At 40.2% G+C, this 18,166-nt stretch overlaps 1 protein-coding gene across 2 annotated transcripts in view; it reads left to right on the top strand.

The window, feature by feature from the left end:
* The window catches only part of SLC35F4 (solute carrier family 35 member F4), a 31,547-nt gene extending 13,969 nt beyond the window's left edge, over positions 1 to 17,578 (top strand). The window contains exons 3-6 of one of the 2 annotated variants that reach the window (XM_069596702.1): positions 7,971 to 8,096; positions 10,176 to 10,368; positions 12,834 to 12,923; positions 17,128 to 17,578. In XM_069596702.1, coding sequence (XP_069452803.1) covers positions 7,986 to 8,096; positions 10,176 to 10,368; positions 12,834 to 12,923; positions 17,128 to 17,369 — 636 coding nt within the window. In that variant the 5' untranslated portion in view covers positions 7,971 to 7,985 and the 3' untranslated portion in view covers positions 17,370 to 17,578. The remainder of the gene's footprint in view (positions 1 to 7,970; positions 8,097 to 10,175; positions 10,369 to 12,833; positions 12,924 to 17,127) is intronic. The other variant, XM_069596701.1, reaches the window with a different exon arrangement.
* Positions 17,579 to 18,166: the final 588 nt, after the last annotated feature.

The following is an 18,166-nucleotide window of genomic DNA, read 5'->3' as shown; positions in this document are numbered from 1 at the left end:
GTGTGGCCTTAGTGTCAGTCACTCAGTCGTGTCCGACTTTTTGTGACCCCATGGACTATAGCCCGCCAGGCTCCTCTGTCCATGGAATTCTCCAGGCAAGAATAATGAAGTGGGGTGCCATTTCCTTCTCCAGGGGATCTTCCTGACCCAGGGATCAAATCTGGGTCTCCTGCATTGCAGGCAGCTTCTTTACCATCTGAGCCACTTAATATTTAGTTTCCTTGGAATATTGATTGAATTACAGATGAAAAGGTAATCACTCATACATTTAGTTTTCTATTATGAAATTCTTTCAACCAATTGGCTAATAAGCTTTGGTGTGTTAAAAAGAAACAAACAAAAAAAAAAACCTTTCATAAGTAGCTGCTTACAGATGATGTATGATTATCCTGTGGAAATTAGCAAACTTCTTTAAAAGACCTTTTCTAATTGCAAAAGTGTTACTGAGAATCCAGCTCCTGCAGGATTGAAGATGGATGTTTTAACCATCTCCAAGATTCTGTTTTATTTAGCTAGCATTCTTAAATTCATCAGAACCAGAAAAATCACCTTAATAAAAAAAGTTTTCCTAACAAACGAACAACAAAAAAAATTGAGGCACTGCTTCAGGTTTTCTTCTGTGATGAGTGTCCATTTCACTCTAATGAAAAGTAAAAGTCAGACTGGAAAATTAGCACACTTTCTTTCAGATATTGGTGCTCCCTTATTTTTCTATTATTAATTGAAAATTTTCTTTCCTTTTAAAATTTGCTTGAAAGTGTAAAGGAAATTGGTGGCAATGAATGGTTCAGTGGACCTCCACTTTTATAGCAGATTTAGGAAATGAATTTGTGTCCCTTTAGCTTGGCACGCACCTATTTTCTAGGTACAACTGGGTCTCTCTGTGTTTAGCTCCCCACACTTTGGCTCTTTTGGAGACTTGCTGCCATCTGCCAAGAACCAACCAGGGTATGTCAGTTGAATGGAATCGTTCATTGCTTAAACTGCTCTTCTCTGAATTCTAACTGCGCTCCAGGGCACTCTAAATCAGGGCTCTGAGCTTCTACTGATTTATGCCAGTATTACATATTTAGATGAGATTCAAGGCAATCTTTTGTTTCCATCTTGCCTTTGATTGACATTTATGCAGTAACTCTTTATTCATGTGCAGTGCAGGCTCCTCTGTCTAGAATCTTCATGCTTCCTGGAGGAGACAGCAGAGGATGGGTAGTGGGACTCTTCCCCTTTCATCCCCATCTTGGCAGGAGAATAATTCATGAATACAGGGAAGTGAAAGTTGAATTGGAAAGGTTCTCTGAGTGTATGCCCATAAGGAATCCATAAACACTGTCAACAAGTTACAGTCAATAGGTCCCATCTACCTTCCACATCATCACTGTGGACAGTGACTGCGGCCATGAAATTAAAAGACACTTGCTCCTTGGAAGAAAGGCTATGACAAACCTAGACAATGTATTGAAAAGCAGAGATGTTACTTTGCCAACAAAGGTCCATCTACTCAAAGCTATGGTTTTTCCAGTAGTCATGTATGGATGTGAGAGTTGGACCATAAAGAAGGCTGAGCACCAAAGTACTGATGCTTTTGAACTGTAGTGTTGGAGAAGATTCTTGAGAGTTCCTTGGACCATGAGGAGATCAAACCAGTCAGTTCTAAAGGAAACCAACTGAATATTCATTATAAGTACTGATGTTGAAGCTGAAGCTCTAATACTTTGGCCACTTGATGTGAAAAGCCAGCACATTGGGAAAAACCTTGATGCTGGGAAAGATAAAAGGAGAAGGGGATGACAAGATAAGATGGTTGGATGGCATCACCAACTCAATGGACATGAATTTGAGCAAGCTCTGGGAGATGGTGAAGGACAGGGAAGCCTGGTGTGCTGCAGTCCATGGGGTCGCAAAGAGTTGGACACGACTGAGTGACTGAACACCACCACCTTCCACACACTCTTGAGTCTTTCCTTCTTTTTTTTCCATCCTGGTCTCCCTTTGAGAGACACGTGTATGTGTGTGTGTGTGGCATGGGGATGGAAGGTGGGAATCTAGTTTGAGATGTAAACCCCAGGGACCTCCTCACCCCCCTACCCCTGAACACACACATAATATCTGAACTGCTGCAGAATGCCCACCTCTTTTATTTCTCACACATTGACTCTTGTTCAATTTCACTGGCTATGAGTAAACAGATGGTTCTTCTTTATGGAAGCTTAAACATAACATGTCTGGAGGAGGGCATGGCAACCCACTCCAGTATTCCTGCCTAGAGAATCCTCATGGACAAAGGAACCTAGCAGGCTACAGTTAATAGGGTGGCAAAGAGTTGGACACGACTGAAGCGACTTAGCACGCGCTCAAGCAAACATAAAATGTGGGCAAATTTAAGGATTCTGTGTAGCCACGTTTCCCTGAAATGGACTCGACCCAGATACACTCACAGGAAACAAGGATAATCATCAGTGCTGGTCTCATTGGCCAAGGTGTGCATCCACCTTCAACTGCTGACCTTGAGTCCTGACTTCAGTATAGTCTGGCCAGCAGTATAACTTTGAGGCCCTCGATTTCAGAGCCTGATGTAGGCTTAGGACTCAAGGCTCCAGTGTGAGTGAATCCATGCTACACCCAGCTCCAGAATCAGGGTTAACCACATCACAAATTAAGCAAATACATTTGGGTTACAATTAGAAAGAGAAGCAGTTAAAGGATCATGTCAATACCCTGAATTGAGAAGAACCGATATTGTTATGCAAATAATAGTTCTGGAAGTCATTTGTCAGTGGGAAACACAGTGACTGTAATGAAGTTGGAGGTCCAGAGAAGAGCTGGACTCTTGTGGTTTTTGAGGACCTGAGCCAAAAGAGGGGGGAAATGAAGATAAAGGAAAACAGGAACAGGCAAAAGCCAGATATTTCTCTAGCTGTCATCTGTACAAACTAATTCTTCGAGAGGGGAAAGAAACCTAGCTTTCAACAGGGACACAGGTAGTATGTAGATCTGTGCAATCCCCAAATGTTTACTGTTAACACCCTCTTTGGGCTTTAAGAACAGGCTCAATCCAGGTCCCTCTGTGCCTGGCCCTGAGAGCTGATGCAGATTAAGATCTCAGAGGGGACTGAGCCTATAGAGGAAGGTAGCTGCATCAGGTGGTGATGTCACTCAAGTAGCATGCAAGGGTAATGGGCTAAATAAATTATCTCCCTCCGGGTTCTCACCCCAGGTGGGCACACCACGATGGGAGGGGACCCAGGGGTTCAGAAGGTTAAAAATGAGGCACTGGAAGCTTTATGGTCACTCTGGTTACTAACATTTTCACTGAAGTCAGGTTAAAGTAATGGTAGTAGTGGGTGTCCATCTTGTTTAGACACCTCTGGTTGGTTATGGAGCTAGAACTGGAATAGGTCGTGAGGAAAGCCATGTTTTTCTGAAGCCAAGCAGGTGGCACCATGAGATGGTGCATTTTCAGCTGAAGAGTCCCTCCTGTGGACACTAACATGCTCAGAAGCATTTTTGTGTGTTTGTCATCATGTGGATGTCACATATGAGCACTTCTGACACAGTATTTAAACTGCTGGCTTTCTGCTGGCACATTTTCAATGTTCTGAGCTCCAAAAGAATCACTTTATGTTTTTTTGTTGAGAAGACAATTCAGTTCAGTTCAGTAGCTCAGTCATGTCCAACTCTTTGTGACCCCATGAACTGCAGCATGCCAGGCCTCCCTGTCCATCACCAACTCCCGGAGTTCACTCAGACTCATGACCACTGAGTCGGTGATGCCATCCAGCCATCTCATCTCCTGTTGTCCCCTTCTCCTCCTGCCCCCAATCCCTTCCAGCATCAGAGTCTTTTCCAATGAGTCAACTCTTCGCATGAGGTGGCCAAAGTACTGGAGTTTCAGCTTTAGCATCAGTCCTTTCAAAGAACACCCAGGACTGATCTCCTTTAGAATGGACTGGTTGGATCTCCTTGCAGTCCAAGGGACTCTCAAGAGTCTTCTCCAACACCACAGTTCAAAAGCATCAATTCTTCAGTACTCAGCCTTCTTCACAGTCCAACTCTCACATCCATACATGACCACTGGAAAAACCGTAGCCTTGACTAGACGGACCTTTGTTGGCAAAGTAATTTCTCTGCTTTTGAATATGCTATCTAGGTTGGTCATAACTTTCCTTCCAAGGATTAAGTGTCTTTTAATTTCATGGCTGCAATCACCATCTGCAGTGATTTTGGAGCCCAAAAAAATAAAGTCTGACACTGTTTCTACTGTTTCCCCATCTATTTCCCATGTGATGGGACCAGATGCCATGATCTTCGTTTTCTGAATGTTGAGTTTTAAGCCAACTTTTTCACTGTCCTCCTTCACTTTCATCAAGAAGCTTTTTAGCTCCTCTTCACTTTCTGCCATAAGGGTGGTGTCTTCTGCACATCTGAGGTTATTGATATTTCTCCTGGCAATCTTGATTCCAGCTTGTGCTTCTTCCAGCCCAGCGTTTCTCATGATGTACTCTGCATAAGTTAAATAAGCAGGGTGACAATATACAGCCTTGACGTACTCCCTTTCCTATTTGGAACCAGTCTGTTGTTCCATGTCCAGTTCTAACTGTTGCTTCCTGACCTGCATATAGGTTTCTCAAGAGGCAGGTCAGGTGGTCTGGTATTCCCATCTCTTTCAGAATTTTCCACAGTTTATTTTGATCCACACAGTCAAAGGCTTTGGCATAGTCAATAAAGCAGAAATAGATGTTTTTTCTGGAACTCTTTTGCTTTTTCCATGATCCAGCAGATGTTGGCAATTTGATCTCTGGTTCCTCTGCCTTTTCTAAAACCAGCTTGAACATCTGGAAGTTCATGGTTCACGTATTGCTGAAGCCTGGCTTGGAGAATTTTGAGCATTACTTTACTAGCATGTGAGATGAGTGCAATTGTGCAGTAGTTTGAGCATTCTTTGGCATTGCCTTTCTTTGGGATTGGAATGAAAACTGACCTTTTCCAGTCCTGTGGCCACTGCTGAGTTTTCCAAATTTGCTGGCATATTGAGTGCAGCACTTTCACAGCATTATCTTTCAGGATTTGAAATAGCTCAACTGGAATTCCATCACCTCCACTAGCTTTGTTCGTAGTGGTGCCTTCTAAGGCCCACTTGACTTCACATTCCAGGATGTTTGACTCTAGGTGAGTGATCACACCATCGTGAAGACAATTAGTCCTGCCTTAATGATTGATTACTTCTGAAAATGCATGTGACTCAGACCTGTACTCAGGTTACCTGTTTCCCAGCAATCTCAAGAATATTTACTCTTGCAGTTAACCAATGGTGGGAGACAGAGCCACTCTGAGATCATCCAAGCCACCACTCCAAATGAGCCTGCCACCCAAAATTTCCCTGAATTTTCTAGGTTAGCTGAGTTCCTTTCCCTTAGTTTCAACTATGTAGATAAGAAATATAATGAAAACATTTTTAAACATGGCCATAGAGAACTTATTCTATCAGATAGCTGTGAAATGTAAATAGAAATGTGGAAAATAATGTAAATTATCTTTTATCCCCAGGTAACCTAATAACCTATAAATAACTGTTCATATCATAGAGAAGAATTTTTCTAACATCACAAATATCAAATTTTCATGCTTTTGGGACTTAACTAACAATGTTGTCTGGTCCCCTGAAGTGAAAAATGCTTCTCTCCATGAACACAATTCAGAGAGATGCTAGTGTAATTGATATGTCAGTTTAAATAGTCTGAGCTAATAATTTTACAAGTGCTTGAATATTAAATATAATTGAGATCTTTAAGAGGTTCATCATGGTTATAATTCTGAATTGCTATAAAGTTATGTAACTTTTGTCCATGTCCAATTTCTATCTTGAGAAAACTTATAACAGAAATATAGTGCATATGTGTTTACTAATGGCTGACTCGGAAAAGGAAGAGTTCCCAGTTGGGGTCATATCCTGTGGCTAACTGTATTCCTTGTTCAACATTTTCCAGACAGTGTTTTTGTTTTTTTCCCCTATTTTTTGTAGGGACTGTTTGTTTTCAGAATTCCCTAAATCAAGAATTTTGTATTATACATAATTACCTAAGCCTGGATATTGTATATTATAGAATAATTTTAATATTTTAAAGTATAAAGCAGTATATCACATTAAAGTTCTTTAGGATTAACATTATATTCTATTATCCCTGTCTTGAAGATATCACCTGTTTATTTGACCAAGAAAATACAACTGATGCTTGGTAAAAAGAAAACAAATATTAATTCAAATATTTTATCCTACAAGTTCAATATTTTGAGGGAAATCTATCTGTGAACACACGAACATTCATGAAACACAAAAACGAATCAGAAACTGTCCATATCTAACATAACTTTTCATTTCTTTGACATCAGACTACACAAACAAAGACTGCAAATCCCTAGCTGAACTATAAATCCCCAAATCAAAGAAAATAATAACCCTTGCAGAACTTCCAGGCCTAGGTAACCACTTTACCATGTTTATTTATGAGTCTATTACTTCCTGTTTGGAAAATGTCCTTGGCACCTCATAGTGTGAGTATTAAATTCTGCTTCATACAGTCTGAAGCACAGTCTAACTGGAACACATGCCTTGAAGCTTTAGAGACTGTAATACTCACTCAGCATGAGCAACACCCCCCATCACGTAGCCTCCCGGATAACGGTTTATGAAGACAGTTTTTCACTGCTGACAAGTCGGCGTCTGTTCTCAAGTACTCCTGCTGATTCTCATAAAAGACGCTTCAGTATGGAGCTGGCTCTGAAACCAACTGTGCCCTGGCTTTGGGTGGTCATTAACAAAAGAAATGCTTTAACAGCATCTAAATTATACACGTCATCGTTATCATACTTCACACTGCCCTCCAGCAAGTTACATGTTAAAGATATACATTTGATTGTAATGAATAATTCACTAATAATATTTCAAAGGGTCAAAAAATCACATATGTGAGAAATCTATCTACAGAGGAAACAAGTTTACTTGGGAATACTCAGAACTGAAGCTTAACAAAATCAATCAGCAAGTATTTTTAAATTTCCCACAAAGTTACATTGTGATCTTAAAGTCAGTGAGACTGTTTCACAATGAAATAACATAGTGTTTCCTATTCCAGAGTTGTTACTTTACTTTTTACTGTATCTTTAAAATGTTTTCCAGTAAAAGTAGGTCGAGATAATGAAAGAAACAGATGTCAATGAGCATTTCACAAAGGAAGTGGACTTCTCTTTGGACTATATCAAGGATTATATTAATTTACAGTAAACCATTATGATTTCAATCAATAATTAATATTTCACTTTATACAGCTAATGCTTTAGAGTAGCTCAATGAAATTATCTTTCTGTGGCTTAGTTTACTTGTAAACGAAAGGAAGATGTAGCTTCCGTTTGACATTCCAAGTGACAGTACAAGCTCAACTCGCTCCTTATAAATCATTCTGAAAGATTGTTCTCATTTCTTTTTTCACTTTGGCCTAAAACTTGTCTATTATGTCTCAATCAATATTACATCGCCATATCAAGTTCTGATTATGTGGAGATTATGTGGAGAAATGTTCTTCAGAAACATGCATTGATCCAAGGAGCTGATTGATATATGCTGAATTATTTGAAGGAAAAGAACGCAGTATAGATGAAAATGCTAAGAAGTGACTTCCTATTAAATTTATTTCATCAATATGGGTATTAATCTTTAGGAAGCTGAGCTAAAAATTTAAACTAAAATTACTAGTCCTTAATTAGAATATGTGAGCAGCTTTTATATTCTCTGCCTGGATGTCTCATGAGTGTATGCATTTCTTTCTAATACTGACCCTCCTACATTGAAACAGTGATGTACAAAAGGTAATTGGGTTTGAGGAAGCATGTAGCAACTGCCATGGGTTTTTCAAATGCTTGCTCTGGGATATGGAGGCATCAATGTAAACATTTTTTTCTTGCATTCTATGTGACAGATAGTTGCCGCAATAATGGCAATCACTGGCATCGTGATGATGGCGTATGCAGATAACTTCCATGCCGATTCCATCATAGGAGTGGCATTTGCAGTGGGTTCAGCCTCAACATCTGCACTGTATAAGGTATTTTGTGTACTTCTTTATGTGCTTATTATCATTTGTAGCTTATATTTTTATAAAGTAATAAGTAATATTTTATAAAGAAAGGACAAAGAAAATCTTGGCTAGAAAAAAAAAGATAGTTTAAATAATAATAACAAGTACCAATTATTGAGTACTTGCTACAGGCTGTATACTTGCCAGAATTTTCACCTGTTAACATACCTTTATGAGACACAGGTACTTATTCCCACTTTGCAGATGAGGAAACTGAGACTTTGAAAGATTAGGTAACTTTTCCAATGTCATCCACCCAGGAAGTGATAGCAAGATTTAAATCTGGACTGGTCAACTCCAAGGGTTTCCCTGGTGGCCATGACCCCACCCCTCCCAAATAGCCAACCAGTTGTAGCAGGAGCTGAGAAAGACTTCTCTATGTTTAACTACCTTCGGTCATTATTTTAACTACAATGAGGTGTTAAAAATCCTAAACCAACTATCACTTGAGAGTTTAGTTTGCTACATATTAACCCCACGCTATGTTATTAGCTAGATGAAGAGCCTCTTTCCCTCTTTGATGCATTTGCTGGGTCTATACTATGTACTCCCTCTCCCCTGGAGCTACCTGTCATCAGTGAAAGCTCTATTCAGAGTCACTGCCCCTGACTTCAGAAGCAAGAACTAAGAAAGCAGATCTAAAAGGTTATTCACCAAAGTGCCACTTTCCAAAGCCAACTTTCTGAATGTTGCAACTGTTCCACTTTCACCTCTCATGGTGTTTCAATGAGAGAATCTTCTCTGAAAGGCAGAAAATGCCCGCTGCATCCCTCCTGGATGCCTGTTCTGCTTATTTACCAACTCTGCGGCTCAGAGGACGTTGTGTCTACTTCCATATTGACATTTCCTGGCCCACTGATTCTCTGACAAGCTTGACAAGTGTTCACTCAGTCACCACTAGTGTTTAACTTGCCCCCAGCTGAGACTCCACTGAGATGTCTGCTGTAAACAAAGACCACCAGCACATGCTCAAGTTCTAAGAGAAAAAAGAGAAAAAACAATATGTTTAGTGGAAAGTAAAAGAAATACCTGGATCTGCTGTATGCCTGGAATGTCTCTTTTATAGAGAAAATTCTCCTATCCACATTACAGATGTATTCATTCTGGTAGTTGTAATATTTGCTGATACATACAACATCATATATACACCACAGAAAAGATATATTCTATGCTACATAGTTTGAGGATTAATAAAGGAAGCAGAGGGGTTAAAAAACCAAGAAATATGGACTAGAGACCTATCTCCTCCCAAACTAAATGTATGATTTAGGTTAGCTATTTACATATCTTTGTCATCTTTCTCTATACACAGATTTATAATCGAGAAAAGAAAAAACAATCTTTAAAATCTCCAGACCTTGAGAAAATATTTTAAACTCAGAGAGAAAAGTGCTTATAAATCCAAGGCATCACTATTGAAAGTGAAAGTCACTCAGTCGTGTCCTACTCTTTGCAACCCCATGGACTATACAGTCCACGGAATTCTCCAGGCCAGAATACTGGAGTGGGTAGTCTCTCCCTTTTCCAGGGGATCTTCCCAACTCAGGGATCAAACCCACGTCTCATGCATTGCAGGTGGATTCTTTGCCAGCTGAGCCACAAGGGAAGCTATTACTTCTCTCAATAACATGATGACAGGTTTTCTCTGTCCAATTTAGTTTTCAGTAATTATCAAAATAAGGATAAAATTAATCCCATGCTTGAAGGAAAGAACTAATGGCATCTCAAACCTAAACGTTTCTGGGCTGGTCTGCACTCTTCTTTATCATCTACCCTATACCTGTAACTGACAGCGGGTTTTTCCCAGTTACAGTATCCCTGTGGCATACCAAGTGGGATTTATTTTATGACAATTTCTGTTTTACATAAAGGCTAGAGTGTATTTGAATTCCTCAGCTCAGCAGCCCATTTAGTGTCATGGAAATGTTGGGATAAGACGACATAGAGCATAAGTTCTGGGCCAGTTAGCTCATGATGAAGAACTTGCCTTTCTGATCCAATAACAGTCCCTGACCGAGTGGCTAACAGGTTCCTTTCCTGTTCTAGGTTTTGTTTAAGATGTTTCTTGGAAGTGCTAACTTCGGTGAGGCAGCACACTTTGTCTCCACGTTGGGTTTCTTCAATTTAATCTTCATCTCCTTCACCCCAGTCATCCTGTATTTCACCAAGGTGGAGCACTGGTCCTCGTTTGCAGCTCTGCCATGGGGCTGTCTCTGCGGGATGGCAGGGCTCTGGCTGGGTGAGTAGCCAAGTCTTGCCTTCTATTTCCTATGTCACTTGTCCTTTCCTTGGAGAGTTAAATTGTCATAATAGAAGCATTCCCTTCTTAGATGCCTAAGTAAAATAGACATCCCTATCTTCTATTTCCCAAACTCACTTAAGGTTGGTTAATGGTTATAAGGTTCTTTGCAGGCTATTGCTTGATTAGGTCAGAGCAGTCCAACTGGCATGTCCATGGGTTAAGGGCTGCCCCACCTGGCCCATCCCCAGTGCACTGAGTTCTCTCTGTGTTAAGGTTGCCCTGAGACAAAATGAGGAGACAGCCTCTCTCCTGACTGTGTTACACACGCCAGGGTTTTATGGTCTTAGTGCTTCTGCTCTCAAGTTTTTTTTGCTACCTTCTCTTCTCCATAGGAATCAGATATGATCTAGTCAGAGCCGGGCTGGGACACAGATTTGAGAGGTGAACAGTAGACTGTATTCTGTCCTGCCCCCACCCGATCACCTAGAACTATGGTTTCAATTTGCTTAGATTCACCTGGCCTCACTCCTGCTTTTGGTTTGGCCTGTCTTCAGGGAGTGCCTTAGTCCACATGCAGGTTGGAGTCCTCCGTTTCCCTGATGTGTCTCAGGCAGGGCCCCGGGCTACAGATAACATATTGAACTATATATTCTTGTCCTTAGATCGTCAAAAGAGCTTGTAAGGGTTCTAAAGAAAGTGCTAAAGAAAAGCAGTTACCCATTTTGATGAAGCTACCAGTTCTCGTTGAATGAAAACTTCAGTTCTCAACCAAAGACCAATACTTCTATCAATCTGCTAAAATACTCAGTCCAGCCGACAAAATGACAGTTGGGGAACTTAGCAGAGTCTATGCTATGCTTATTAAATTTCTGATTTATTAGGACTGGTTGTATTTAACTCCCCATATCTGAGGAGAGAGTTGAGATGCTGGAATATTCATTCCCATTGCAGCTCTGTCAGAAAGAAGGAGTAGTAATTGATATTAACTTACAAAGGTGTTTGGCCTTGATTGCTACTGTTATTGTATGAAAATGATGAACAAGCCCAAGTCTTGTGGAAATGCAACCCATTGTCTCTAACAAGCACGAGTGACTCCAGATACCTAAATTTTTGAGCTTAACTAAAGCAAGAATTATAGAAAGCAGTAGAAGAATAAACACTGTCCTAACTGTAATGGTTCTAGAACCATCTTTGGTTTACAGAGAAAGGGGCAATATGGTTTGGGGTCATTTCCATACAGAGAGATCTTTCCTGAATTGAGGACTTTTCATAGTTGTAATTTTTCATAGTTGTCATATTTCTCTAACCCCCTAAAACAAATATTGGCTTGACATCTATTAAAATAATGCTATATAATTTATAAATGTTTTTCTTTTTGAAAACAAATACTTTTGATCATTGTTGAGTATGTGATTACTTGAATAACTTTATATTTAAAGTGTCCAAAGATATAAATTAAAGGATATCAAGTTATACCTTCAGTTTTTTCTGGACCCACCTTAAGGTTATCTGTATATAAATCAGGATGTGGAAAAGCTCCCTGGTGTTCAGTGAATTATATGCGCCTCTGTTGGTTCATGTGATGCACACCCCAAAAGAGAGTGAATAGCACAGCATAGGCCATCCTTGGACAGATCTTCTGTTAGGCAGTAACACTAGCACCTTTTAGTTATCCAGGAACATGGCATAATATAGCAAACTAGCAAGGGAGAAAGCCTCAATCAGTCATTAGCTCTCATCCTCTGGCTCAACTTTATAGTGCTAACAAGCAGTGTAGTGAACACATTATTTCACCTCTTTGCATGGCTCCCTACCCCTTTTGTGAGCCAACTGGTAAGAAATCAGGCAACTAGGGTGGCAGAAGAAGAAAAAGGAACAAGACCTTTGCAGGTATGATACATATGAATCCATCTCCAAAATTAGAGGATTAATTGACCAATGTTACTCATTTGAAAAGACCCTGATGTTGGGAAAGATTGAGGGCAGGAGGAGAAGGGGACGACAGAGGATGAGATGGTTGGATGGCATCACTGAATCAATGGACATGAGTTTGGTAACAGGAGTTGGTGATGGACAGGGAGGCCTGGTGTGCTGCGGTTCATGGGGTCACAAAGAGTCGGACACGACTGAGCAACTGAACTGAACTGAACAGATAATTTAGAAGGCATGTTTAGCATAGACATTGATTCTTTTATGTTAAAGGAAGGAAAGAGCCCAGCATCTCAGTTCCCCTTTATCCTGTATGTGTGTGTTAGTTACTCAGTCATGTCCAACTGTTTGCAACCTGATAGACTGTAGCCCACCAGGCTCCTCTGTCCATGAAATTCTTGAGGCAAGAATACTGGAGTGGGTTGCCATTCCCTTCTCCAGGGGATCTTCCTGACCTAGGGATCAAACCCAGGGCTCCTGCATTGCTGGCAGATTCTTCACCATCTGAGCCACCATCCTCCTCTATTTGACAGCCTTCAACATCCTGGTGAATGTTGGTGTGGTGCTGACATACCCAATCCTCATCTCTATCGGGACAGTGCTCAGCGTTCCTGGAAATGCAGGTACTGTACAAACTGACATCTGCACAGGAAGTTCCCTGCTTGTGTTTGTTTTACACCCGGAGTTACTTCTTCGAGTAATTGTGAATTGTAGCCCTTGCCTGGGAACATGTTTTTAAATATCTTGAAGGTGGCAGACAACAGAATAACCGTGCAACAGATTTAAAAATTGCAACTACAAACACTGTTTTTACGTGGCCGTGCTTTTAGAATTAAATACCAAATGTATCATTTGGGTTTCATGTAATCTCCCTGACAACCTAATTTTGTGATATTTTTAGAGGAAGTCCTATGGAAACAAAAGGCATCCCAGCACAGGACTCTCAAGTCAGCGTCACTAATGAAAGTGTAGGGAGCGTACAGGGTGTTGGCTCCCCATCAGACTGCCCATGGGGAGCTGTGAAAGCTCCTCCTGGGGACATAGCAGATGGCCCTCTGGAATAGATACAGGAAAAAAGCAATTTGACTCATTTCAGGGACAAGAGGAAAAGCTGTTTTTCCAGGAAAATCTTTCTAGTGAAAACTGTCAGTGGAACAAATAATGAAAGTGAATTATCTGGATGACTTCTAATTTTAAAATTCTATGTTTCCAAGTTTTTGGTAGCCTTCTTTCTTTGTCCCAGGATAATCAGCAAATGTTTATTGAACACTTACTACATGATCAGGATTATAGAAAAGACTGGGGGGTGGAGAGAGAAAAGATAGTATTGGTCCCATAACAGACTTTCACTGAATACTACAATATTCAGATGGTATGGTACTGGCACAAAAACAGAAATATAGATCAATGGAACAGAATAGAAAGCTCAGAGATAAACCCACCTACAGTCACCTAATCTGTGACAAAGAAAGCAAGAATATACAATGGAAAAAACAGTCTCTTCAATAAGTAGTACTGGGAAAACTAGACAACCATATGTTAAAGAATGAAATTAGAATACTCATTAACATCATACAAAAATAAATTTTAAATGGATCAAAGACCTAAATGTAAGACTAGACACTATAAAACTCTTAGGGGAAAACATAGACAGAACACTCTTTGACATAAATCACAGCAAGATCTTTTTTGACCTATCTCCTAAAGTAATGAAAAGAAAAACAAAAATAAATAGGACCTTATTGAACTTAAAAGCTTTTGCACAGCAAAAGAAATCATAAACAAGATGAAAAGACAACCCTCAGAATAGGAGAAAATATTTGCCAATGAAGCAACTGGCAAGGGATTAATCTCCAAGATATATAAACAGCTCATGTGGCTCAATTCCCTAAAACCAAACAACCCAATCAAAAAATGGGTAGAAGACCTAAATAGATATTTCTCCAAAGATGACATTACAGATGGCTAAGACACACATGAAAAGATGCTCAACATCACTAATTATTACAGGAATCCAAATCAAAACTAAAATGAGGCATCACCTTCACCCTGGTCAGAATGGGCACCATCAAAAAAATCTATAAACAAATACTGGCGAGGACGTGGAGAAAAGGGAATCCTCCTACACTATTGGTTGGAATGTAAATTGACACAGCCACTATAGAGAACAATATGGAGGCTCCTTAAAAACACTGACCCAGCAATCCCACTCCTGGGCATATACCCAAAGAAAACTATGATTACAGAAGATACATGCATGCCTGTGTTCACGGCAGAAGTATGTAGAATCGCCAGGACAGGAATGGATAAAGAAGATTTGGCGCATATATATACTGGAATATTAGCCATAAAAAGGAATGAAATAGTGCCGTTTGCTAAGAGTCGGACACAACTGAGAGACTTCACTTTCACTTTTCACTTTCCTGCATTGGAGAAGGAAATGGCAACCCACTCCAGTGTTCTTGCCTGGAGAATCCCAGGGACGGGGGAGCCTGGTGGGCTGCCATCTGTGGGGTCGCACAGAGTCGGACATGACTGAAGCGACTTAGCAGCAGCAGCAGAGATGTAAACGGACCTAGAGATTGTCATACAGAGTGAAGTCGGAAAGAAAAAAAAACAAATATCATATATTAATGCATATGCATATATGTGGAATCTAGCAAAATGGTACAGATGAACCTATTTCCAAGCAGAAATAGACACACAAATGTAGAGAACAAACGTATGTACACCAAAGGGGGAAGTAGGGTGGGATGCATTGGGAGATTGGGATTAACATACACACTATTATGTATAAAACAGATAATTAATGAGAACCTTCTGCATAGCACAGGGAACTCTACTTAATGCTCTGTGGTGAAAAAGAGGGGATATACGTATACACATAGCTGATTCACTTTTCTGCACAACAGAGACTAACACAATTGTAAAACAACTAAACTCCAAAACACAGGAGTGCTATGAGAGAAAAGGACTTCCCTGGTGGCTCAGACGGTAAAGCGTCTGCCTGCAATGCTGGAGACTCAGGTTCAATCCCTGGGTCAGGAAGATCTCCTGGAGAAGGAAATGGCACCCCACTCCAGGATTCTTGCCTGGAAAACCCCATGGGCGGAGGAACCTGGTAGACTACAGTTCATGGGGTGGCAAAGAGTCAGACATGACTGAGCGACTTTACTTTCTATGAGAAAAAAAAAAAAAAACCAAAACACTTACCCTGAATATGGAAAAAAGACTGACTATATGAAGTAACTTAGAGCTCCACAAAGTAACTTATCATTAAATGCTAAACTGTGTAAAAGACTCCAAGGACTATAAGATATTTAGAGGAAAGTCATATCAGGGAGGAGTGGAGTTGTCAAGAAATTCCATTCATTCATCCATGGATTCGTTCATTTAATAAATAATTTCCGAGTACTTAGTATATGCTACCAACTGTGCTAACACTGATGATAAATCCTGAGTAAGACATGGTCCCTGCCCTCAGGATCATGTGGTTATAGAAGGGAGATAAAAGGAACTCAGTAATTACAATGTAGAGAGAGAAAGACTTTGACAGAGCTGTGTACTGAATGCTCTGAGAGCACACAGGAGGGGCATTGAAGGAAGCTTCTTGCAAGAAGAATAAAAGGAGGAATTTAACAGAGGGTCTAGCTGGATGAAGTGCATACAAGGAGGAAAGAGCATTTCATACAAAGAGAAGAGCATGTATATGATTCTACTACTAATACATGCCTCCCAAAACTGAAAACAAGGACTCAAAAATATTCCTGTATGAGATGTTCACCGCAGCACTATTCACAAAAGCCAAATGTGGAAACACCAGATGTCCATCAAGAGATGAATCAATAGACACATTGTGATACAATGGGATATTATTCAGCCATAAAAGGAATGAAGCACTAACACATGCTATGATGTGGCTGAACCTCAAAAACATTATGTCAATCAAAAGAAACCAGACATAAAATGTCATATATTGTATGTTTCAATTTATAAGAAATACCTAGAGTAGATAAATCCACAGACACACAGCAGATTGGTGGTTTCCAGGTTTTGGGGTGGGGGTAGGAGACTGGGGAGTAACTGCTTAATGGGTATGGGGTTTTATTTTGAAATGATGAAAACGTTTTACACCAGATGGAGAAGCTGATTCATTAATCTGTACAAAATGAATGTACAAAATGCTAGTAAACTCACTTGAAAGTGGTTAATTTTAATTTGCATGAGTTTCACTGCAACTAAAAATTTTTAAAAGACTAGCATTTGCAAAGACCTAGACATTAATAAGCTTGGTTCATTTAAAAAATCTTCAGTGGGCCAGTGAAACTGGAGAAGTACGAGGGAATACAGAGGAAAGACATTAGGAAATAAAACTGCATGTATACACTGCTATATTGAAAACAGATAATCAACAAGGACCGACTGTTACAGCACAGGGAACTCTGCTTAATATTCTGTAATAACCTAAATGGGGCCAAAATTTGAAAAAGAATAGATACATGGATATGTGTGACTAAATCACCTTAGTGTTCACTGAAACACTGTTAATCAACTATGCTGTAATATAAAATAAAATTATTTTTTAAAATTGCAGAGGCTATTCAATCAGATGGTATTTGCCTGGCAGGGTAAGTATGATTTAGAGAAAAGAAATGGAAAGCAGGTGTAGAGAGCCATGTCAATAACGACATAGAAAAAGGAAAGATAAGCTTGTGAGAACAAGAGAGACTTTGGAAATCTTCTAGAAGTAGCACTGGTTTGGGTCACTGGTTTTCAGAGAAGCTTAGAAACCGTCACAGGCTGACTGACTTGCTGTTGCTCCCCTAGCTGTGGATCTCTTGAAGCAGGAGGTAATATTCAATGTCGTCCGCCTGGCTGCCACCATCATCATCTGCATTGGGTTTCTGCTGATGCTCTTGCCTGAGGAGTGGGATGAAATTACCCTGCGATTCATCAACAGCCTAAAGGAAAAGAAGAGCGAGGAGCACGTGGATGACATCACTGATTCCAGTGTCCACCTGCGAAGCAGAAGCAGGGCCAATGGGGCTGTGTCCATACCGCTGGCTTAAGGAGGGACACATTTTGAATGCACGTGTATGTATATTCTGTGAATATAATAAAATTTTCTCACTACCTGTACACTCAAATGACAGTATTAACTCTGAATTTGGATAAATCATGTGTGAAATAATGCCAACATAAAAGTTTACATTTATATGCTTATCAAGGAACTGGTGTAAATAGTCATAATAAATTTTTTATTAAAACATATTCATCCTAGTTCTATTTCTTCTGGCTTTTTTTGGGCGGGGAGGGATTTTTGCCCTAATTCATAGAATTCCCTGAAAATATGAGATTCTTTTAAATATAGCAGTATATATATGACCATCCCAAACTCTGCTATATTTAAAGGGATAACCAACAGGGATCTACATGGAAATCTGCTCAGTGTTATGCGGCAGCCTGGATGGGAGGTGGGGTTGGGGGAGTACCATATGCAGCCCCATACACTGTGGTCCACCAGGTTCCTCTATCCATGGACTTCGTTAGGCAAGAACATTGGAGTGGGTAGCCTTCCCTTCTCCAGGGGATCTTCCCAACCCAGGGACTGAATTTGGGTCTCCTGCACTGCAGGCATATTCTTTACCCTCTGAGCCACAAGGGAAGCCTGAAGGGGAGAATGGAGACATGTCTGTGTATGGCTGAGTCCCTTCACTGTTCACCTGAAACTATCCCACTGTTAATCAGCTGTACCCCAACACAAAATAAAAAGCTCAAAATAAATAAAGATAACATTCACTCCTATTAGAAAAAAAACGAGATTCTATTAAATTACGGGCTTGTCATGACCTTTTTCTCACCTGGA

This window comes from Ovis canadensis, chromosome 7, assembly GCF_042477335.2.
Source record: "Ovis canadensis isolate MfBH-ARS-UI-01 breed Bighorn chromosome 7, ARS-UI_OviCan_v2, whole genome shotgun sequence".
NCBI classification, from domain to species: domain Eukaryota; kingdom Metazoa; phylum Chordata; class Mammalia; order Artiodactyla; family Bovidae; genus Ovis; species Ovis canadensis.
This window is presented reverse-complemented; position numbering and strand designations above follow the sequence as displayed.